The 24635-nt window shown below is 42.8% G+C and overlaps 2 protein-coding genes across 4 annotated transcripts in view; both read right to left on the bottom strand.

Annotated features, from left to right (window-relative positions):
- Sulf1 (Extracellular sulfatase Sulf1) overlaps positions 1–24635 on the bottom strand; it is a 209775-nt gene that overhangs the window by 147873 nt on the left and 37267 nt on the right. For all 3 annotated transcript variants that reach the window (XM_065219105.1, XM_065219108.1, XM_065219107.1), the window contains exon 3: positions 5835–5881. The gene's annotated coding sequence lies outside the window, so the exon portion shown is untranslated. The remainder of the gene's footprint in view (positions 1–5834; positions 5882–24635) is intronic.
- Positions 4568–18200, bottom strand: LOC135698942 (uncharacterized). Its single transcript, XM_065219090.1, has 2 exons — positions 17408–18200; positions 4568–4755 (listed from the first exon to the last, which is right to left on the bottom strand). Exons 1-2 carry the CDS (start codon positions 18198–18200, stop codon positions 4568–4570), a joined length of 981 nt encoding a protein of 326 aa, XP_065075162.1.

Here is a 24635-nt window from a genome sequence, read left to right as displayed (position 1 = left end):
TTCACTGCCTACCTTTCTAATTACAAACAGTGACAGCAGTAGAGACAAGGAAAAGGAGATTTTTAGGAAAAGCTCCAGGTAGATGTAGGTTGTGTTTTGTGTTTTGTCTGTTATATTGCACTGAAGTTTTAGACCGCATTCCAAAAATATTACTCAATTATGTCCATTCTGCATTGCTGTATAATGCTCTTCCGGTTGCTATTATTCAACTTGAATTTGACGTGCTTCAAGTTAATGATCATACCTTTTGCCACAAACAAGCTTAAATGGTCCAGTAGGTATGGTTGACGCCTGTGAATCAGCGACTGCCGGTTCGAATCCCGAAATGCATAGGTAATTTTTAGACTCATATTAACAATATAAATATGTAAATCCAATTAGCCCGCAACAAGTTAAAGCAGTTCCATATAAATGCATAAGATATGGTCTTCCATTATTATTTCAAATCAAACTAATAGGCTGAACAAGGGTTGGAAAAGACTGTTATTTATGCCTTAAAAAGCTTATAACAACGTATATTACTGTTAAGCTTTTGGCTGATTAAAATCACCAGATTTAGATGGTTAAAAGCTGAACAAAGGCTAACGTGGTCTATGTACAGCAATTATTAAATCTAAGACTAAATTAAAATCGATTGTACAACACTTGTTAAGCATCAAACTGTTACCTGGGTAGTTCAACATCCGTGAATCAGTATGCCTCTGCACCTTCACGGCTGCCGCAGAAAGGACGTTTTTATTGGTGTGAAGGGTAAAGTAACCCTGGTAAGTAGTAATTCACTTTGGAAAGTGATGCGATCTTTTGAACTACCAAAGTAATGTAGAGGAACCTGGGGCCTCCCTTAGCTCAGTCGGTAAAGGCGCAGCTACAAAGCAAGACCATGCTGGAGGTAGCTGGGTTAAATTCCCGGTCCGGTCTAGGAATTTTTCGGGTTGGAAAATTTCTCGACTTCCCTGGGCATAGAAGTATGATTGGACTTGCCACACAATTATACCAATGCAAAAATGGTACAGGCATCGAAAACTCTCAATTAATAACTGTGGAAGTGCATCTAGAACACTAAGTTGAGAGCACGCAATAAGCTAATATGCGATATGCAATAAGCTTGAAATGCGAAGAAGAAGAAGGAACCTGGGATACAACCCACAATCTTCTGATCAGTTAGCCAAAACAGACACCTTTAGGCCACCGAGCCCCTAGCATCATAACATACCACTGTGACAGACAAGCGTTTAAGCCAGGCGACCGAATGAAATTATGGCTCCGAGAAGAGTTAACTATGTTTACGAACTCGGAGAGCAGACGACCCATTTTACCGATAATGCCACTGTTTTCCACAACGTTCCGACTATCAGTTTTCCACGATTTCTTCTACCAGAAACAACATTTCAGCCATTCCATTGAATTCTGATTAGAATTGAACCTAGAATCCTCATCCAATCATCATAGAATTCTTCTCAGAATTCTCATTAAAATGCACTCTCTATTATATTGGAATTATTTCCAAAATTGTTTCGGAGCTGACTCGTATATGTTAAGCCAAGTTTAACTATATAGGTAAATCGGCTTAAGCTATAAGCGAAGATGAAGAAATCGGTCCTGAGAGTACTTAATTTTACATGAGACTTTCGTAGTCTGTACTTTGGTGTTCTTCTCTGATATATCTTGGTGTCATCCCTAGAATCCTTTAAAATTCTCCTAAAATTTACTTTGGATTTTTTAAAGTTCTTAATCATCCTTGAAAGCCTTTTGAAAATAGGCTACTACTTGAATTCCTCTAAATTTGTTTAATATTCCGGCAAAATTTTCTGAAATATATCCATAATATCCTAACACTTTTGACGCTTTTGGATCAATCATAGAATTCTTGGAATAACCCATAGTTCCACGGAACTTCTTATAAGTCTGTTTAAGTTAATGATATTATTGTGAAGCTATCTCTATCTGATCGTCCTCGAAGTACTCGGAACTTCGCTGAATATCATGAAACTATCTAAAAATATCTAAATTTATTAGAAGTTCTCTGGGATTTCTTGAAGATATCGCTGTTTGCTAAAAGTTCTCGCTCCATTGATGCTCTCTAATCAACTAAGCAAATTTTTTGATTTTTTTTAAGTTCTTGAAATCTCCATCTTAAAATACTCTCACGTTTTCCGGATGTTCATATAATTTTTATCGCGTTCCAGAAATTCTCTCAGAGCTTTGGTTAAGTTTCCGCAATTTCCCTGAGTTTCTCAAATTTCCTTGAAATTATTTGAACCACCGTTTGATTCTCTGATCTGTTTTGATGTTCTCGAAGCTTCCCTAAGGCTCTTCTAATGAAGATCTCGGTTATGCTAAGAAATAAACACCTTTAACTTTCCCAGAAATTCTCTGGACTTCTGTTAAGTTCCTGAAATATTTCTATAGTTTTCATAAATTCCTTGAAGGTCTCTGTACTTCCCTGAAATTCTCGGAACATCTTAAGGGTTCTCGATGTTTTTTTCAGCAAATCATGGAACTATCCTGAATTAGCCTAAATTTACGATTATAGATCTTTCAACTGCTCCAAAAGTCTGAACTAAAGACATGGGAACTGCTCTTAAGATCTGAAATTCCCTAAAGATCTCCAGATCTAGCTTTTCTGAGGTGCTTAGAACTTCTTAAAAAAAAATGCACAATACCCCTCAAGTTTTCTATATTTCTCAAGTTCGATGTGAAGTTCTCTGAAATTCTTGGAACTTCATCAAAGTTCCTGAAACGTCTCGGATGCTAAAAGAACTGCTTTGAGGTTCTTAAAGCTTCCAGTAAGTTCCCCTATATTTTCAGCGTGTTAACTTCCCTTATGTTCCCACAGTTTGTTTATGGAGCTTCACTGAAATTCCAAAGAACTTCTCCAAAATCCCTACAATTGTTGTGAGGATAATGGGACTGCAATGAAGATCTCTAATCTTTCATAAAGTTAATTACGATCTTGAAATAAATCATTTATTTTTTCCTTAATTCTGGCATTATGAAAATTTTCAATATCTTGAACTTGAACGAAACTTCAAGGCATTGCATATTTTTAGATCATGGACTTACTTACTTGGAAAACTCAGGTAATTTTATTTAGAAAACTGAGTAGACACCCTGTACATAGAGAAAGATGGTTAAACGTCACAAAGCAAAGAATGATCAATATTGAAATAAATTTACCCTAAAAAAGTTGAAAATAGTGACTGATTACAAGAAAAAAGTGACTTTAGCTACTTGGCCTTAAAAAAGGAGACTTTTTAGTGACTCGCTTAAAAAAAGTGACCAAGTCACTAAAAAGTGACTCGCTACCAGCCCTGCGATTGGCATGAAACTTTGCATAATTGTTTGTTATGGGAAATCATTCACATTTTTGCCAAAATTTATATTTATGGTTGGAATCAATCTCTCCCTGGTTCACGAAAAGCTCATTAATTCTCATTTCAATCCATTTTAAAAACATAGTGATCACGTTACTCACGCTTCAGATACGAGAATTTACACGGTTCAGGTTATCCGCACCAAAAATGGTTTAACATCCAGTAATACTGTCTAATATAAATAAACTACATATAGGGTTAACTACCCCATTTCCGGCCTATAAAGCACAACCCGCATTTAGTCTTTCTTAATCTAGCGCAGTTTAGTACCAAACGGAATATTATTATTACTGATAGCTTCCAAATTTATTTACCTTTCCGTAAGAATTGATAAAGAGAAACCAATCGTTGAGATATTGTCAAAAGTCTAACACTGCTTCTTGACGCCAAACTCGGCCTACGGATTCTAAACTCGGCCTAACGCATTGAAACGCTATTGAAACGCAAATGAATTCACTTCGGCCTATCGGATGAAGATAAAATTTGATTCGGTCGGAGCGCTTCTTTTGTTTTTGGGAATAATGGGTGCAAACCTACATATCACGCGTTCTCATTGACTTCGTTCGGTAGCTTATTAACTTAAGTATCGTACGAAACGCATAATTTAATTGTTAACTCTGAAATCATGGATTTATTTGAAGTTTGCTGCTCCATAGGCCCAAAATGGGCGATTAGGCCGAAGTAGTTCTCTACCCTAATCAATCCTCGTGTTGACGAAACAACCATACATTTGTGACCCGGTTTGAAATAGTGTTTAAGCCGCTTACAGAATCCTCAAATTAAGCTCGCCTTCAGAAATCAAGGACATGATGGATCTTAAGATTCATGACGTTTAAGGTTGCGTAAACTCAAACAATCGTCCAAACTTTCGGCAGCAGTGAAATTTCAAATTGATACACGAACAAAAAAAGGCCTCTGGAGATTTTCACCTTAACTATTATCATCACATTACCCAAGCATTTTCAACCACACTGTTCAAGCTTTCCAGTTATTCGATTCACATAAAACTGACTAATAATAATTGTAGTTCCGGCGAACTATCAACTCCTCCTCGAATCTTCCTTAGCAAGATGAAAGGCAAACTTAAACCTATCACCAACGAAGAAGCATCTCAACTGAGTCGGCTCGGCTGAACAAAAGCAAATGCTGCGGCCTCCCATTTAGGTTCAATTCCTTGGTGGGATTTCCCCATATTAGGCTTTTGTCATGAACTGTACGTACACCAGAGCGTAGGAGTAGATGTCGCTGCCGATCCTTTTGCCATTGTCGTCACTGCCGCCACCACCGCCGTCTGACCAGCAGCGGCCCTTATCAGCCGTCTTCCTATGGGTTCCGTCAATTATTTTGCTCCCTTTTGGAGCCAGCTTTCCTTGTACGGATTCTACAACCACAAAAGCCGTCCACAAATTGCTTAGAAAAGTCCCAGCACAAAGCAGAAACGATTTTCTGGGTCGAGCATTGAACATCATTCCCAATCGGTGCTTTCCTAAGGTAGAACTTTCTACCGGATAACAATACTTGGCGCATGATTCAGACAATCAGATGATTGCATGTCGCTTTTCCGACAGACCAAATATGCCACAACCCAAGTAACATTGCAGGTTTTATCAGCAGTCTTCAAGTCCTATAATAAAACTAAAATTGCCACTTGGGAATGGTCACATCTACCACCGCCCTCGCCATCACATCACGACGTGACTCGAAAGCGACGAGCCCCAGCCTCCCAAAGGGGTTCCAAAACGTAATTAATAATTACTGCCTTGTTTGGGACATGCTGGGCAGCGCAGTACCTACAGGTAATCCCGCGAGCTGATATGCCCGTATGAATGGACGGAGCGAGCCCCGATTGCATGAATGAAAGAGTGATTGAACGTTGTTCGTCCTAAACCAAACCAATCGAGTCGATTAGACAACCCATAGTGCCCTAACCAGTTTCATGTTTGTTCGGAGGCCCTGAATGGAAGGCAGCAGCCCAAACAAGCGTTAGAGAAAAAACGACGACGACGAGTTGCAGCAAGGTGGAGAAAACAACGGCAGAATGACGCGCGCGATGGAGGGACAACGAGAATGACTGAAAATTAGTTTCATTCATGGATGGAGGCTCCATACCGGGAAAGGAGACATGCTTGCGAACACGTAAAACCTCATTTGGCAGGTATGAGCCCGTACCCCCCGTAATGTGAATGACTCAGAAAAAGGCCGAGATATCTCCCATATGCTGAATGGACGGTCATATTTGCTCTGACAGCGGTACGTGACGGAACGTTTTCAGAGTGATGATGATTGTTAAGGTTTAGACGAGTCCAACCTACCTCCCTCCCACCCTAAGGTGTCTACGTACTTTGTGGACAGTCCCGAAGCTTAAGCTCTTATTCAACTTCCAATGTTTGTCGGGGTATGTTTAGGTTTATTGGTTTCCCAAGCTACTTTCCAAATTCCAGGTCATAAGCCCTAACTTACCTAAACTAAAACGATGCCACGAGGATGTACACGCGGAGAACAGCAACCTGAAAGAAAACAATTTAAATTAGTATTCATGTTTCTACGGTTGATCGACTTTAAGTCAAGTAATTAATTGTTTTTTTTTGGAAAAATGAGCTACTGATGAGCAAACACACATCCCACTTTATGGAGTTCGTGGGTTCAAATCCCACCGGTTCACAGTGGGGCGTATCAACGTTTTAGTGCCTAGGTGTTTCCAGAGAAGATTCTTCAAATTTCATTCTGCATCTTTTGAAATATGCACCTGAATTTTTATTAAGGGGGTATTACACTTAGAAAATTTAACTTTTTGTAGCTGCGAGATAATGGGTTTATGTCTTCTGTAAAGTTGTAGAGAATCAAATTTTAAGAAACTTTGCTGAACACATCGAATCTCTTCATCTTTACCCCAGAGAGATATAGTTAGTTTTCTTTCAGGACTACCTTAAAATTGTTTTTTGAGTTTTTCTAATACTTAAGTACATTATATCAATCCAACTTGCAGCAATCGTACGCATTGGATGCCTGTTGGAGGAGCCACTGGAGTGTAGGAACAAAGATCTGAACAGTTACGTGAAAATCGTTCAAGTGTTCAAGGTATGCCATAATTTTCAAATATTATTATTAATTACTGATAAGTTTTATGTCCATTCTTTTATGCATACAGAGAGACCAGCAACCATGTTGTATTCATAAGGTTGCTGATTACTTCTGATTCGTACATCGCAAGTTTGCGACAACAGCGAAAGAAGAAAACACAGCTATTGACAGTTACTACAAAATCAGCCAGAAGCAAACTCTAATAATAGCGACTCATAAGCAGAAACTGAACATATTAATATTTAACTTTAAGTATATTGCTATAATCCATGTTCAACAAATTAAAGCTTTAACCCATTTTTTCCTCGTTTTTTTTTAAATTATATATATTGTACTATATAAAATAACTATAACACATACGTTAATAAAGGTATAAACTCAGTATAATGAAGCATTATTTGAAAAACATGTAAATATCGCTTAAATGGTTATTTATTAATTAATTTATTTGTACAGGCTCAATCGAATAAACTTTACAGAGCCAAGTTATCATTTGCGTTATACATAATTGATGTCCTAAATCTAGATTTAAAGGAACTGAACCGATTATTCGCGGTCATCTCGAGGTTAGTAGAGATTTACAGTTTTATGGATGGGGAGAAGGAGGGGGAGGTTTGAGTTATGATTTACGATACAAATATTTCATTATTCCTAAAACATGAACTTATTCCTATTCAATTTGGTATCCACAGTGTAATTATACAATTATTACAGAAACAAATATTTAAAAAAAAAAACCCACACGAACAAAACAAAAACTAAACACAAGGTTAGTCAAACTTACAATCTAAGATTAATATTCTTAAAGAAAACATATATAAGTTTCATAAACTCCAGATCACGTCTACCCAAAATATCTCGAACTGGAACATTAGGTTGTCTACCTCGAGCCCGAAGGGAATCGTACAGTTCAGATCTGACTCCGCGATGCTCAGCACAAGACCAAATAATGTGATCTGCGTCCTGGTAACCTTGTCCACATTCACAGAGATTGCTGTCTCCCAGCCCAACACGGAACAAGTGAGCGTTTAACGAATAGTGATTGGACATGAGGCGAGACATCATACGAATGAAGTCTCGACCCACATCCAACCCCTTGAACCAAGAACTCTTCGACACCTTAGGGATGATCGAATATAGCCATCGTCCCAAACTCCCTTCACTCCACTTATTCTGCCAGCTGACGAGTGACTGTTGACGATAAATGAAGAAAAATTCATCGTAGGCGATTTGTCGATCGTAAATATCGCCTTCCATAGCGCCCACCTTAGCAAGTGAGTCCTCCATCTCATTGCCCGGAATCGAGCAATGAGATGGGACCCATGCAAAGGTGATGACAAAAGATCTTAAAGATAAAGCACTTAGAAGCTCTCGTATTTTCATGAGAAAATACGAGGAGTGCTTTACCGGCCTCATGGAGCGAATAGCCTCGACAGAACTGAGACTATCCGTAAAAATAAAATAATGATCTGGTGCAAGTGAAGTGATCGTTTCTAGCGTATAATGTATTGCCGCCAGTTCAGCAATATATACGGAACAGGGAGCTTGAAGCATTCGAGAGGCGCTATGAAATTCGTTATAAATACCAAAACCAGCGGACGCCTCTATTAGTGATCCATCTGTGAAGAACGATCTTGCGGAATCAACTTGGCCAAACTTTGCAGCGTAAATTGACGGAACAATCATGGAACGATGATGTTCTGGGATCCCACGAATCTCCCGCGTCATCGATAAATCAAAACTAACTGAATTGCCGAAGTCGGAGAAGCATACACGATGAGGATTATGCTGTGAAGGGCTGACATCCTGAGTTATGTACACGTAGTACAATGACATAAAACGAGTTTGAGGGTTTAGCTCAAGAAGCTTCTCAAAGTTTTCGATTACCAGTGGGTTCATAACTTCACAACGGGTGAGAAGCCTGAGGGACAATTCCGAAAACCGATCCGATAGTGGCAACATGCCCGCCAACACTTCGAGACTCATCGTATGAGTCGAGTGCATGCATCCTAACGCGATACGAAGACAACGATACTGGATACGTTCCAGTTTGATGATGTGAGTTTTAGCCGCCGACTGGAAGCAAAAACTACCGTACTCCAAAACCGATAAAATCGTTGTCCGGTACAACGTTAGAAGATCTTGCGGATGAGCTCCCCACCACGTTCCGGTAATTGTTCGGAGAAAATTGATCCTTTGTTGGCATTTTCGTCTCAGATACTCAATGTGGGATCTCCAGGTGCATTTGGAATCGAACCAGACCCCAAGATATTTGAAAGACATGGACTGAGTGATCGGCTTACCCAAAAGTTGAAGCTTCGGTTGTGCTGGGCTATGCTTCCTAGAAAAAACGACCAACTCAGTTTTCTCCGAGGAGAATTCGATACCTAGCTCGATAGCCCAAGTAGACAAATTATCTAAGGTATCCTGTAAGGGTCCTTGCAGGTCGACCTCTTTGAGCCCTGTCATTGACACTACTCCGTCATCTGCAAGTTGTCTTAGCGTGCAGTTGTCACTTAGACAATTGTCAATTTCTCTGACGTAGAAATTATACAAAAGGGGGCTTAAACATGAGCCCTGGGGGAGACCCATGTAACTAAATCGAGAAGCTGTAGAGTTTCCATGAGAAAAGCTCATATGTTTCTCTGACAGCAAATTGTACAAAAAGTTATTAATTAATGGAGAAAGGCCACATGCGTGGAGTTTGTCTGAAAGGACTTCAACCGATACTGAATCAAAAGCCCCCTTAATATCCAAGAAGACAGAAGCCATTTGCTCTTTTTTAGCAAAAGCCAACTGAATTTCTGTGGAAAGCAACGCGAGACAGTCGTTCGTTCCCTTGCCCCTACGGAAACCAAATTGAGTATCTGAGAGTAGGTGGTTCGTCTCAACCCATTTGTCCAAGCGAAAAAGGATCATTTTCTCCAACAATTTTCGAATGCACGATAACATCGCGATGGGACGATACGAGTTATGATCTGATGCGGGTTTTCCAGGCTTTTTAATGGCTATAACTCTCACCCGCCTCCAATCATCCGGAACAATATTAAGCTCCAGGAACTGACCAAACAAGTTCAACATGCGCCTCTTAGCGACGTCTGGGAGGTTCTTCAACAAGTTGAACTTGATTCTATCAGCCCCGGGAGCCGAATTGCCACACGAAAGGAGCGCGAGTGAGAGCTCCAGCATTGAAAAAGGCTGGCTGATCTCGTCTACCGAATTCGTCGTTTCGCGAGGAATCATCTGTGCCGGCACGGAATCAGGACATACTTTTCGTGCGAACTTAAGAATCCAACGATCTGAGTACTCCTCGCTCTCGTTGTTCGAAGACCGGTTACGCATCCTTCGCGCCGCGTTCCACAGCGTATTCATCGACGTTTCGCGCGATAATCCGTCCACGAATTGCCGCCAGTATCCGCGTTTCTTGGCTTTGAGTTCGCGTTCAAGAGTCGAGTACGCTTCGAAATACACGGGTGTTCCACGTTTCCGGAAAAGCTTAAACGCGTCGGACTTTTTACGATAAACCTCTGTGCATTGGTGGTCCCACCAAGGGGAAGGAGGTTTCCTACGCAAAGACGTTCCAGGAACCGGCCGAGTTTGAGCTCGAAGCGCGCTGTCCAAGATCAGACTGGAGAGGAAGTTATATTCCTCCAACCGACGACACGGCTTCCTCTATCGCGGTCTTGAACGTTGTCCAATCGATATTACGGATGAGGTCGTAGCGACGTTAACGGATTCCGACGGATTGAACCCACTGGCAATCGAAATTTTGATCGCCAAGTGATTACTACCGTGGGGATCTTGGATCACATTCCACGTGCAATCCAACGATAATGAGTTAGAGCAAAGTTTGAGGTCTAATTTACTTCCATTTGAGGATGGACCAGCCAAACGTGTTACTTCTCCATTATTAAGAATTGTCATATTGAAGTTGTCACAGAGGTCATATATCATAGTAGAACGGTTGTCATCATACAGTTCCCCCCAGCCTGTACCGTGGGAATTGAAATCTCCCATGATCAACCGTGGAGCAGGAAGTACCGAACATATATCTGAAAGTTGTTTTCGATTAACAACGGCTCTAGGAGGAATATAAACAGAAACAATACAAAGGCTCTTACCTTTAAAAATAGCCTGACATGCGATAACTTCAATACCTGTAAATTGTGGAAGATTCACTCTATAGAAGGAATGGCACTTTTTGATCCCCAAAAGTACCCCTCCTCCACGCGAATCCTCACGATCCAGTCGAACAATGTTAAAATCATAAAAAGGAAGATCTATATCTGAAGAGAGCCAAGTTTCACAAAGAGCAAATGCATCACAATCATTATTGTGAACTAAAAACTTAAAAGAGTCTAATTTTGGAATAAGGCTTCGGCAATTCCACTGTAGAACAGTGATCAAATCCCCGACCTCGTTTGGAAAATTATCCATCGAAGGAAATGATTGCTGCAATGAGGGGCCACTTCAATGTCAATTGCTTCAAGAGGGTCTTCACAGTAGGAAGCATTGCCAGAACAATGCTTTTCAGAGGATCAGAAATATTCAGGTACTTGAGGATATCGTCCACAATTTTATCAAATGAGAACAACCCAGATGAAGAAGGGTCTTCTGTTCTTAAAAATGGGAATCAGGGGTTTTGGATGTCCCCGGGAGAGGTGGAAAATCCTGGGTATAGTCAGTTCTGCGGAACCCAGGAGGAGTAGAAGTCACTTTTTTTCCACCACTCCTTGATTTGGGCAAGCTGATTTGGGGTTCTTCATTGTCAACTTTCCGCGAACGGATGCGTTTTCGTTTCCGTGCAGAAAAACGGAAAGAAGTTCCCTCCTCAGCCAAGTCAGAGTCAGTCTCGTCATCTGACAAAAGAGAGAATTGATTTTTGTCGTTGGTCGATGGCGTGGCCGTCTTAAGCATTTCCGCAAAAGACTGCCGGGAACGTTCCTTGAGTGAGCGTTGTAATTTCTCCCCGCGTTGTTTGTACACCGGGCATGACGAGAGACCACGAGGAGTTCCCTTACAGTACACGCATTTTGGTGCAGTGACTGTGCAGGCGCCATCCTCGTGCTTCTCCGCGCATTTGGAACAGCGTGCCTTGCTGCCACAGTGGGACGCCGTATGTCCCAACTGCTTACAGTTTTGGCAGTTCATGACCCGGGGAACGAACAAGCGCACAGGTAGTCGAAGTTTTCCCAGCTCGATGTAGTGAGGAAGGGCTGAACCAGAAAAGGTCACACGCAACGAGTCTGTGGGGGTAAAACTCTTTTTACCCTCGCTGACAGATACTGAGCCCAGTTTTTGGACATCCAGTATCTTCACCGGGGGAAGCAAACGGTTCTTGAAACGGCCAACCGCCTGCTTCTCCAAGATCTCGGGGGTCAGACTCGCTTCGGTGACCACACCTTCGATCTCCACATCACGAGCTGGGATGTAAACTCTATACTCGAGCGTAAAGAGCTGGGAGACAGGACAGGTAAATCGGCCAATTTAAGAGATACAATAAAGTTATTTTCAACAAAGTTGCTTGAAATTAGCTCAGCTATAACTTTGTCGAAGAATGTATACCTTAATTTATTCAAACAAAACAGTTAGTTTTTTGATTTGAATGATAATAGGAACCACCCTAGAATTCAGTGTCATAAAAATGAGGGCCTAACTATAAGGAACAACTTTGTAGAAGAGACTTTTAGTCTAAAGTTTCAATTTCAGGCTCAAAACATATCATACCACCTAAATCTGCATTTTGGACCACTGTGCACTGGCTTGAGAAAAATTCAACGATTTTTGGCTGTTTGAATTCCCCGTCCATTGAACTAGCAATGCTGCATGATAAATTCACGAAAATATATTGCCTCGGTGCGCTCAAGAACTTTGTTTGCCCCCCTGACGATAATAGGTAAAGGTATTACCAAAGCCGGCATTATCTCTACTTCTTTTAGGAAATGATCATTTAAGAACTAGTCACAGGTCCATTTGAAAGTAAAGATTCCGATTGCATACGACTCACTCTAAGAAATTGTTTGGCGAGAACCATCCATGTCAGCTTGCCCGGTTCGGCACTTCGAGCAACTTTGCATAGCTATTAACCGTACTATGGGAATCTTGACTGTATCTCCGGTAAACTTCCGGTCATCTCACTCGTTACTTCCACCGCAGTATCCACCACACCATGCAGCATCCGCACTAAATCAATATATGTTTCGTCTTGGGAACCGTATTGTACGTGTGCATCAATTCGTCCATGAAATTCACCCTTCTGCTTTGCCTCTACAACTGCTGCTGTATATTCCGGCTACGGCGGCATCGCTTCGCCAGTCGTTACCGTCCCTGGTGGCGTCATCTTGTCGTTATTGGTCTCTCTATCTCGCTATGGCATCCCCCTTGCTGCCCATTCCACCGACCACATTTCCTTCAGTGCATTTCACTCTACTAGGTATCGCAAACTTGTCCAAGCTACTGCTGCTGGTCTTTCAATCATCATCAGCTTCAGGAGTCCAACGCTGGCAGCTCTACCCTACTCTAGTCCGGCCGGTGCTTGCTCAGTCAAACGTGTCCAAACGGCATTGCCGTGCGGGAATGGTTCTTTCTCCGGTGCCTATATAGGTAGTTTATTTGGGCCAGACAGCATTCAGCATTCGAGTCGCTACAAAGTGGACGACGGGAAAGATTTTGGCAAGAGTGTCCAAGTCAAGTTACTATTTACCCATCGCAAATAGACGAACGAAGAAAATCGCCTCAATATCTTGCTCGGTGTGTGTCGTTCTGAGCGATAGCAGAGCACATCATTCGCATTCAATTTACCCACCAGGTGAGCAAATAATAAAACTAACTAACGAGCAGCATCTCGAAAATTGATTCGACATGTGTGTGGGCGTCCCTTTGGTGGGCGGATATTGGCGCTAGAAAATTTGAATGTCAAACAGCAGCGAGCAGTCTTGGAGGTATCGCGGCTTCGGTTTGAATGTTTGGTCAATCGGAATGTTTTTTTTTTTATTTATTGTAGCCGAAACTCATCAAATTTGACAAATGCAAATCAGCGTGTTTGTTGAGGGGTTTCAAATTATTGCATTGTCTCTTTTTCCTGGAACTTGACGTGAACATAGGCATAGATGAGGGTGGTAGTGACTGCACATCAGAGCTCGCTGCAAATTGCTGAAGAACTAGGGAGAGGGGGGCAATAGTAAACATTTTCGACCGCTTACAATCAACATGATTTCAAAACATTTAACAACATCGATCAGTTTCTGATGGGCGAAGCTGAGTACGTAATTCTTCTGGAAATACATCATTTAAGGCTATCCCCTAGTCGGAAATCTGCACATGCCTATGACATTAGCTGCGAACATCACAATTAGTCATTCGTCGTGTTTAAATTTGAGTGCTCGCTCGATGCATCATCAACCGAATTGCATATTTATTTCGCACCCTGCTAAAACGATGGCACGTGCAGCTAGTACGGATGCATATTGCTTACATTTATTTTTTTCGCTACGACCTATCGTATGCGCAATATTGTTAGTTATGTCGTTTCATGTTTAAAGTGAACGCAAAAAAGTTGCTTTATTCCTTGTAGTGTTTTACGGTGCAATTGGGTCATTCTGGTTCGCTTTCATTTTCAAAATACTCGGCTTTTCGTGACTCTTAAAAGATTAAAGTTAGGCTGTGGTGCATTTTCACCTAAATTTGACACATGTTGAAAGTTGCATTAACATGTTGAAAGTTGCTCAAAACGATCAAATCTGTGAGTATGTTCAAGACTTGACACTTCTAAGTACAATCAAATGCTGAGATTTGATTTTTTTTCCCCTACAGTGTTGCCATCTTGTGGTTTTTTGCAATTCGTGCATACTGTATAAAATTTTATGTCTCCAAAAATCAAGTTTTAAAAACTTGAAAATATGTCAGCTGGTTAGTAGCTAAGCACATTGTAATATCTGTACTATCACAATGATGATCGACCCCTTGAAAACACTGTTCAAAAAATGTTAGCCAAAACGTCATCCAACCACACTGGACCCAAATCGAAAGTGAAACCTTTCGAAACCTTCACGCAACCTGTCAACAACAACAACAACAACAACAACCGCAACAACATATCAGCTACAACTTGGATCGAAGGATATCCGGACCCAGGACACGACAAATCAATTCCATAACCGAGTCCGAAACAAAAATACCGATAAGGCGGGCGGCGGCGACGGCGACGGTGTCGTCGGCGCCATGCACACACGCAACCGGGAGGGCAACGTTTTTCGATTCCTCTTGGACCGGTGCGCGGCGGCGGGGCGGTCTTATTGAACTCCAGAAAGAAGGAAAAAAAATCACAAACCGTCATCGGCGCAAGCGGCGTTTTGTGCGAAAACTGGTTTCTGGCTTTGGCAATTCTCATATTCTGGCTACATCGAGTTCAGCGCTGCTCCGGATCCTCTCACGATGATGGGTTGTGCGAGTCTTTTTAACTTTAAAACCCGAATTGATTTTGAATCGATCTCTTCGATCGGTACTTATTCGTACTTATTCTTGCTTTTACGGCTCATATGTTTATAGTGAAGCTCCCCAACCAAAGAAAAACTTGTTCCATTTCTAATGTCAGGATTTACCTGTATCTGGGCTATAGACACTTCGTAAACACAACCTTAAAATCATAACAAGTGAAAATAGCCATTATTGGTTGCCAACAGATTATCAAACGAATTTTAAACCATCCAAGTAAGTGCGTCTACACGTAGACTCGCTACTAACAGCAGCAACACGAAACAGGCGAGAAACTGAAAGAATTCGAAAAAAAAGTTCAGTACCGAGTGCAAACTCGATTGAAAGCCATTTCGTCATGGGTGGGACACATAAACACAATCTTTGAATTTTTCTTAGTGTAGAGCTTGAAAATTTTCCTAAAGCATTTTTCGACATTTTAGGCTTAGACAACTTTCACGATTAAAAAGCCATGATATGAGTTGCCAAGTGATCTTTCAAAAAATCTGGCTGTTGTAGAATAACAAGTCTGGATTTGTCTGGAAGTTCTTGTTAATGAAGTTTTTTTTTAAATAGGGGAAATGGCTCTAATGTTGGCCTATGGATCTAATATTGGGCCCATCGCTAAAAATCTGCGTCATTGGGACGGTACTAAAGGGTGTCCACGATGAAATTGCCACACTATGAAATTGCTCTAACTTTTTAACCGTTGGGTAGAATTTAATGAAAATTTGGGTGGATTTAGTTCATAGTGCATTATTTACATCCTGCAAGTTTTAAAGTCCTGTGATCAAAACTCGCGGAAATGGAGTCGAAAGAACAGCTCGTGCGTGATAAAATCTTGCGCATTCATCACGAGAACAAGGATCTCTCGCATCGTTCCATCGCTAAAACGTTGGGAATCGCGAATTCCACGGTGTCGCGAGTGATTAAGCGGTTCGAGGAACGGTTGACCACCGATCGGAAGCCCAGAAGTGAAGGAAAAAGTATTCCGTACAACACCAAAAATCACAACCGCGTAGTTGGGGCCTTCAACCGAAATCCGAACGCCTCCGTTAGGGATGTGGCTAAGAAGCTGCACCTAAGCCGAAGTTTTGTCCAGAAGGCCAAAACTAAGGCTGGACTTCGAACGTTCAAGGTACAAAAGGCCCCTAATCGCGACGAGAAGCAGAACAAGTCCGCCAAAACCCGTGCCAGAAAGTTGTACCTCAACATGCTGACGAAAGTTGAATGCTGCATCATGGACGACGAAACATATGTGAAGGCCGACTTCAAACAGATCCCCGGCAACCTGTTTTTCACGGCCAAGGATAAGTTCAGCGTTCCGGAGCATGTCCGCACTCAGAAGATGTCCAAATTTGCGAAGAAATTCCTGGTTTGGCAAGCCATCTGCACGTGCGGGAAGCGGAGTGCACCTTTCGTGACCCAGGACACGATGAACGGACAGGTGTACATAAAAGAGTGCCTCGAGAAGCGACTGCTTCCTCTCCTGAAGGCCCACAACGTCCCAACAATCTTCTGGCCGGATTTGGCCTCATGCCACTACTCCAAGGACGTGCTGAAGTGGTATGCGGACAATAAGGTCAATTTCGTGCCGAAAATGTTCAACCCTCCCAACACTCCGGAGCTCCGCCCCATCGAGAAGTACTGGGCGATTATGAAGCAGCACCTTCTTAAACGACCTAAGGTAGTGAAGACAGTCGAGGAACTGAAGAAAGTATGGGTTTACATGCAAAAAACGGTTGATTCACAGGTTGTGCAGAATCTTATGGCCGGGGTTAAGGCCAAGGTGCGGGCATTTGCGTATGGACTGTAAATAAAATACGAGTAAAATGGTAAAATGAAGTTTAATAGTTAATTCTCAATCCCTGAAAATTTGATGGCAATCGGATGAAAACTCGAATTTTGCGAATCAATTTTGTGTGTGGCAATTTCATTGTGGACACCCTTTATCTCAATTGATTTTGCCTTTGATACGATCACGCAGCGAGGTACTCGAAGCTCGTTCAAGCATACCAGTTGCTCATGAAAGTTTCGCCACTCCTCCCCCACCGTGTTTGGTAATGGCGCATCCCAATCCAATCGTTCTCCTCGTTCATTTCGCAAACTCCATAAATGCTGCATGATGATTTTCGCGAGTGTTATAGTTGCCCCCAAAAGTCCAAGAGGGTCAAAGAGCATCGCTATGGCAGACAAAACCTTCCGTTTGGTAAGAATTTCGTCTGGCTGGAAGGTTGGTATTTGAAATTGGTATTTGAAGCAGTCGGTTGTTGGTAACCAAGTTAACCCCAAGGTTTTTACTGATTGATCCTGTTCCCAATTAACTTCCTCCGTGGTCGGAAGCGCTAGATTGTCTCGCGGTATGCCATACAAAGCTGCTGAGCAATTAGACGCCCATTTCCTAAGCTTGAACCCGCCACTTGCCATCATAGCGTTTAATTGTTTTTGTAGTTCCACTGCTGTTTCAATGTCATCTGCACCTGAGATAACATCATCCATGTAGATATCCTCATCTACAGCCTGTACTGCAAGGGGGTACTTTTCCCGCTCGTCTACAGCTAGTTGCTTGATCGTACGAGTTGCCAAAAAGGGTGCCGGTTTCGTTCCATACGTCACCGTCGTAAGCTCATACGTTTCAACTTCTTCGTCTGTCCCAAACCGCCATAAAGTACTTTGCAGTGGAATATCCGTTGGGTTCATATTAATCTGCTGATACATTTTTTCCGCATCCGCTACCAGCATCACCTGACGGGTACGACTGCGGAGAACTATTGTACGGAGATCTTGCTGGATGACTGGCCCGACCAGTAGTGTATTGTTGAGGGAGATCCCACTCGACGTTTTGCACGAGGCGTCGAAGACAACCCTCACCTTTGTAGTTGTGCTAGCCTCCTTCACAACTGGATGATGTGGTAAGTAGCACCGCTTACTCCCGTTCAGAGCATCATCCTCCACCTTCCGCATGTGACCTAGTTTCAAATATTCCGTCATGCAGGCCTTGTACTGTTTCGATAGGTTCTCGTCCCTTGAGAGCCTGCGTTCCAGTCCTTGCAGACGTCTAAACGCAATGTCCTTAGATTCCCCGAGTTGTGATAGAATATCCTCATCCTTGGGAAGTGTCACAATGTAACGACCGCCTGCTTCCATTTGAACTGTGCGTGCATACTGCTCCTCGCAGCGTGCTTCCTCTGGAGAGTAGTTGTTGGAAAATCCCACTTCCTCGCAGGTCCAAAAACGTTCCATGAGTTTTTCCAGATTGTCTGAAAATGCCATATTACAGACTGCCCTAGTTGATGATGGAGTTTCAGTAACTTCTCCTGACACAACCCATCCAAATACCGTCTCCGTTAGCATGGGAAGACCGTGACCCAATGACATTTCCTGTCCTGTCTTGAAGAAGGTGAAGAAGGATTGTATTCCCAAGACCAGATCTACTGTGCTTGCCTTGAAGAAATTTGGATCAGCCAATTCTATTCCTTCTGGAAATTCCCATCCTTTAGTATGCACCGATGTTGTAGGTAGATTGACGGTCACCTTTGGCAACACCAGAAAGCTCAGGGACCGACAAAATAGTGAAACTCGTGACTTAATTGCCACTTGCAGCCGCTGTGTTGCCTTTGTCGCGACGTGGCCAATACCCAACACCGACACGTCGACCTTCTCTCTGCTACGAATGTTCAAGCGCTGACTCAATGTCTCCGATATGAAATTGCATTCTGAACCGGAGTCAAGCAATGCACGAGCTGGATACCGAGATCCCGTATCGTCTTCAACGAGAACTAATGCTGTGGCAAGAAGAATGCTTGAAGTCCGCCCATGAGCCATGTTACATGATGCAGTGCTAGAGGATGCCGTATTCGCCTCTTGCTGATTGGTTGCTGCCGACGACCTGTTGTTATTGCCAGAACCTCCCTTATTTCCATTTGGGGCAGCTTGAAGTTTTGAGTCTGATTCACCCTTAAAACAGACTAGAGTGTGATGATGAGCCTTTCTTTTTTGTGCAAGTGTACTTTGAAGAACAGTCCCTTGCCTGGTGTCCTCTCTTAAGGCAATTCCGACAAAGAGCATGTGTACGAATCAGAGACTCTCGACTGGAAACCGTCATTTGAAGAAAGGATGGACAAAGATGCAGCAAATGGTTCTCCGTGCATGCAGGGCATTTCAATAAAGTTGACTGCACAGCGTTGTTGGTGACACGAACCCACTGTTTCCTTTTCATTACCGCTGGTACCGACTCTTGACGACTATCCGAAGATCTTATGGGTAGCGATTCTAAAATACGAATGCGACGTTGAATAAAGTCAATGAGTTCCGGCAAAGTGTCTTGTTCTTTCGTTGAAGAGAACTCTTCCCATCCACGCCGTGTACTGGGGTCCAACCGTGCACTGAGAACTTCTATCAGCAAAAGATCCTTATAATCAGCCGGCTGAACTACTTGATCCAATGTTTGAATGGATCGCTCAAACCCTTCCAAAAGCCTTTGCAGGTCGATCACAGATTCCTTCCCAAGGTTTGGCAGTTTGAAAAGCGCCTGAACCTGCCTTTTCTTTAGCAACTTGCTGTTATTATATCGCTTTTGAAGGGTTTCCCATGCTATCGAATAGTTACCTCGAGTGATTTTCAATGAATCTACTAACGCCTTCGCTTCACCTCCGAGACAACCCTTAAGGTAATGGAATTTTTCTACTTCTGATAAATCTGCCTTCCGGTGAATCAATGAAGTATAAAGATCCCGAAAGCTCAGCCACTCGTCTATGTTGCCGTCGAAATTTTGTAGTTTAATTTGCGGCAGACGAACATGGTCCATCCCTCCATGCGACGTTGCAGCTGATTCGTCGAGAGCTGACGTATTTGTAAATTCCTTGGCCTTGTCAAGCAAAAATGACTTGACGTCATAGTAGCGGTTTCCAAAATCCGAACGTTCCTTTGAAAATACATCGCTTTCAGTGTATTCCTCGTGAGTTTCGATTTCATAGAGAGAATCACTAATTTTCTCCCATAGATCATCTAAACGTTCAAGACGCACGTGAATTTAGCTAGCAGTGGTACCCTCCGGAAAGTTCTCAACGAATTTGTAGATATTGTTGACGGAAGTTTGTTGCCCCTTTAATTTAGTGTAAAGAGACTTCAGTGGTGGACCTTCCTTGGATCTTGAAGGCATGTTGACGGATTTTAAAAGAGCAGCGTCTGAACGAATTTATGGACGATGCAACCCGGTACAGCCTGACAATCCAACAAATCCAAAATCGAAAGAAAAGAGAGGTGTAGTATCCAAATGGCCCACTTCGGCCAAACATATACTAATAGCTGCGCTGGATGACCGAAGGATTCTGGTAGCAACCTCCAATTTTCTTAAAGCTCGTTCAATGTGCAAGCCAATGTACGATTAGCTTTCATCCACACGTATAGGTTAACTTATCACCGATTCAGGAGTGTCAAAAGAGAAAATGGCGGATGTAGTATCAATAATCCAACTACGGCCGGACATATACCGTTTAGCTTTACCTGGGCAAAGAACGAAGGCGCCAACCCACTACGATCTGAATCCCAATGAAACCGTAGGTTCTCTTATGCGACGATCGTTGGCGAGACAATGAAGCGATGGAATTCCATAATGAATGAGCAAATTTCGTTCCGACTGCACCAGCTATTCCACGATGACTGGACAATAGTATTCAACCAGTACGTGAGGGAAATAAAGCACTAATGTAGTATCCAACAAAACTTGCTTCGGTAGACATATACTATGCCTCACCTGGACAATCAATGATGATGCAGGGCAATTCAACCGAGGTGAAGTTCAGCGAAGAAGATCGTCGAAAGTAGTTGAGAGATTTAATCTCGAACCTCGCAAATCAGGGATTCGTCCGCAAGAAAGTAGTGATCCAATGTTCGCCAAAAAGGTACAATTTATTGTTGGAGTACAGTTCACAAATCCAGCAACGGCTGGACATCTATTTGTGTTAAAATTTACCTGCCAGAAATTATGGCTCAGCGACGTCCACCGTAGCGTTATCTTAGTCACCGTCACCACTCGATATCTGCGAAATCTTTGATTCGGAATATCGTCCACCGTATCCATTCACGGCAGTCTACAATCCACAGATGCGGTCACCATATGACGAATCGCTTTTGGCAATGGTTGAGCCAGCCTAGTAGATGTCGAGCGAATCTGGTAGGAAAGTAGAACAATCTCCTGATTATTCTACGGGTGTTACTGCTTGTAGTGAAGGCACCAATTAGAGATGATGACCACAGCGTGTATGTCCAAGCTGTTCTTTTCGGTGTGAACTCCGTTGAACCCAAGCCAATCGAAGAACAATGATGGCACTGTTGGATAGTGGCGATGGCTGGTAGCGATGGCTGGTAGCGATGGCTGATTACACTGGGTTCCCTTTGTTGGGCTGCTGGCAATTGTGTTCTCCGGCACAATGAAGACAACGCCGAATTAATGCCGTCGCGATGGTGAATAGCCTATTGTAGCATCGTTTGGGCCTCGAAATCCGAAATTTTCCGGAATGTATCCGGCTCGAAGGACCAACTATGTACGTTCGAGGAACCAAAACCGTACCCAGCAGCCTACCTCCGAATGCTGACCTCTGCTGACCTTGATAAGAACCGTATATTGGGGACTTCTTCGCTTCTGGTTTGTATGTCCACTGGGCCATGCAGCATGCACCTTCAGTTTTTACAAAACACTACACTTAACACATTAAATTCACTTTATTAACAGTTTACTACATTAAAACATTTTATTATAAAGCAACATTTATTCTTAGCTTAGCTTAGCTTAGTCTCACTGCACGTATCGATAGTTGCACTCCGTGATTGATCTGAACCAGTGAAATTGTACAAAGAATCAACTGAATGGGGCTTGGGAGTAACCTGCCATTCTCAGTGTACATGTTCCAGTGACTCCTACCTTTAAAGATCAATAACGTCACCGGCCACGTCCTTGCAATCAGGTGGGTATTATAAAGCAACATTTATTCTTAAATATAAACAATTTAAAATTGGGTTTGCGCGAGGGCCTTGCCCTTTTCGACCGTATCCGACGGTGATCGAGTGGTGACTGATCTCTGCTTCGTTAGAAGAGATCACATATTGTTGACGATTCGTTCCTCTCAAGGCTCTCAGCATCCCGACTATAATCCTCGATCCGTGAACTCCGACAGTAACCCACGATTTGGACAGTAGTAATAAAGTTGTGCTGGCTGCGTACGTTGTTAACCTAATTGGTAAGGTATAATCGTAGACACCTCATTTTATCTGCTGAAATCAACACTTAATCGATTTTCAATAGGTTACTGTTGAAAAATACAGAAATGTCCAACTGTTGCAATGGCGATTAAAATTATCACCGAGTGCCTGCAAAAAGCGCTTTCCCAAACACAGTCGCCGAATATTGATAGCGAGCACGTAATTCTACGTCAAATTGACGGTCGTGTCAACTTCTTACTTTTTTTTTGCAGATCTCATGAAGCTTGTTGTACTGCCCTGCATTTAATTGAACAGTCCTAAAAAATAAGCTTCCATGAACTTCTGAACTGAATTTTAATGAAATTTTGGGGAGATGGCCTCAGCGTGTATTGTTTACATTGAGTGAGTTTCATTGAGAAATTTCTACCAATTTTTAAAATGGAGTCGAAGTGCGCGGGAAAATTTTGCACACTCACCTCAACAACTCATATTTTTAAGTACTGAGCCATGGGAAAGATGTTGGGAATCCAACAATCTACGTTTAACTGTCGATCGTAAGCAAATGACCCAACAATTCCATTCGGGATGTCGCGAAAACGAAAACTGCACCGGACAAAAACTTTCGTGCAGAAAGCCAAGAAACGAGCAGGACTACGGTTCAGAAAGCACCAACCCACAATGAACGACCGAATAGAACAGCTAGAATGTGGGCACGTAAGCGACGACGTGGACGATGAAACATACGGAAAAGCGGACTTCAAACAAATTCCGGGAAACCAGTAATGTGACTGTGGAAGTTCCCCAAGAAATTCATGATTCGTGCGGAAAACGGAGCAAGCCTTTCGTAACAACTACAACCGTAAATGACCAAGTCCACATGAATGAGTGCCTGAAGAAACGACTGCTTCCGTTTCTCAAACCACACAACGTTCGTCACTACTCCAAGGCCGTTCTGGAGTGGTACAAGACGTATGGGGTCAATTTCGTGCCGCAGGATCTCAATCCCCAAACACACACCGGAGTTGCGGCCGATGGACTAATATTGAAGCACGAATTCCGTAAGCATCCTAAATTGAAATGTTTAAATCATGGCGGCCGGACTCCCTTCGTTGCTCGGTAACGTAGTTCGAAAAGGATTTCGGGTGTAGCTCAAGTTTGCACTCGTTGGAAATTTGAAAAGCATTCACGACTGACTCGCTGGTACATGTTAATCAGCCTCAAATATTGAAGCGTGCGATATTTCGTAAATCTTCTCAATGCTGCTCTCTTGATTCTTGACTTCAACCTACGTAGCTTTCTCATCTGCCAGGAAGGGTGAGACACTTTGTGGTGAGTTCTTTTCGGGACGTGTCTGTCAATGACATATGCCAAGACATGTGAAATAGTTTGCGCTGCAGCCTCAACGTCATCTGGATCAAGGAGGTTCTCCAATTCCATGCTAGACAATACATCTATGGTGCTACTGTGGTCAACTTTACGGAAGTCATAAGAAACCACAGCAGTATAACCGTCGAAATCACGCACGAGTTTGTCCTCAACAGCGAACTAGCTTAGTTAGTGCACAAGGAGCCGAGGAAATTAATGGAGCCCTGTCCTGTGTGCTCACGAAGCAGAGGTCCAAACTACGATCATTTTCGGTAACTACATGGTTAATTTTAGAAAGCTTTGCTGCGCTGTACTTGTCGAGAAGAGCTATCAGGATCTTGATACAGGAATCCACTAAGAGATGGACTCCACGAAACGCTTGGCAGATTGAAGTCACCCAAAATGACTATCTCATCAACTGGAGTGGCACTTTCGATAACTGTGAAAACTGACCGACTGTGAGTATCGATTCATTGTCCCGGACGCGATCAGGTGGGAATGTACAGAGCGCATAGAAATAGTGTGCGATCACCCAAATTGATGGCTGTCCAAACCTGCCCCACATAGTTCCATAAATCGTTCTCGATGGCCTTTACCTCCAACCCGCCACGGACAGCTACAAGGACACCTCCACTAGTAGATTTACGGCTGTTGTTAGGATTCTGATCGCAACGAAAGACCTCGTAGTCAGGACCGAAGACTTTACTGGAAAGCGTTCGATAATCGAGCCACGTTTCGCACAGGATAATTACATCGTAGCAACAATCCGGTACAACTAGGCGGTACTCTTCAACGTCAGAACTCATTCCACCGGCGTTTTGGTAGAAGATCACGACGTCCTGCTTGCGGCAAGGAATCGAACGACTGCTCTCTCTGGAAATCACTGATACATCCAGCAATAACTGACCATCATCAAGTCTGATTGAATACTTGCCATAGTGAGTGGGTTGGAAGACCTCCTCTCCACATCCGACAGCAGGTCCGGAACGGCTATGATAAACGAAGGCTGCTGATGGCAGGAATGAGACGGAGGGATTGATGGCTTCCATGGAGCTTTCTGCGGCAGAGTTGCGTTACAGAGGCAGGTCAATATATTGATTGTACTTGCCTGTAGAGGCAAGGTGGAAGACTTCCTCCATTCCA

The sequence above is a fragment of the Ochlerotatus camptorhynchus genome, unplaced genomic scaffold (genome assembly GCF_037179485.1).
Source record: "Ochlerotatus camptorhynchus isolate MF236.1 unplaced genomic scaffold, CSIRO-AGI_Acam_v1.1 ptg000099l, whole genome shotgun sequence".
Taxonomy (NCBI): domain Eukaryota; kingdom Metazoa; phylum Arthropoda; class Insecta; order Diptera; family Culicidae; genus Ochlerotatus; species Ochlerotatus camptorhynchus.
The sequence above is the reverse complement of the archived record's forward strand: the minus strand, read 5'-3'. Positions and strand labels throughout refer to the sequence as shown.

What these genes read in the sequence shown, in the direction of transcription:
- LOC135698942 (XM_065219090.1), bottom strand. Translation starts at nt 18,200, where the DNA reads ATGGCATTTTCAGACAATCTGGAAAAACTCATGGAACGTTTTTGGACC. An exon ending in CATGGATGATGTTATCTCAG is followed by an intron (nt 4,756 to 17,407) that starts GTGCAGATGACA and finishes TTGTGGTTGTAG; the next exon opens with AATCCGTACAAGGAAAGCTG.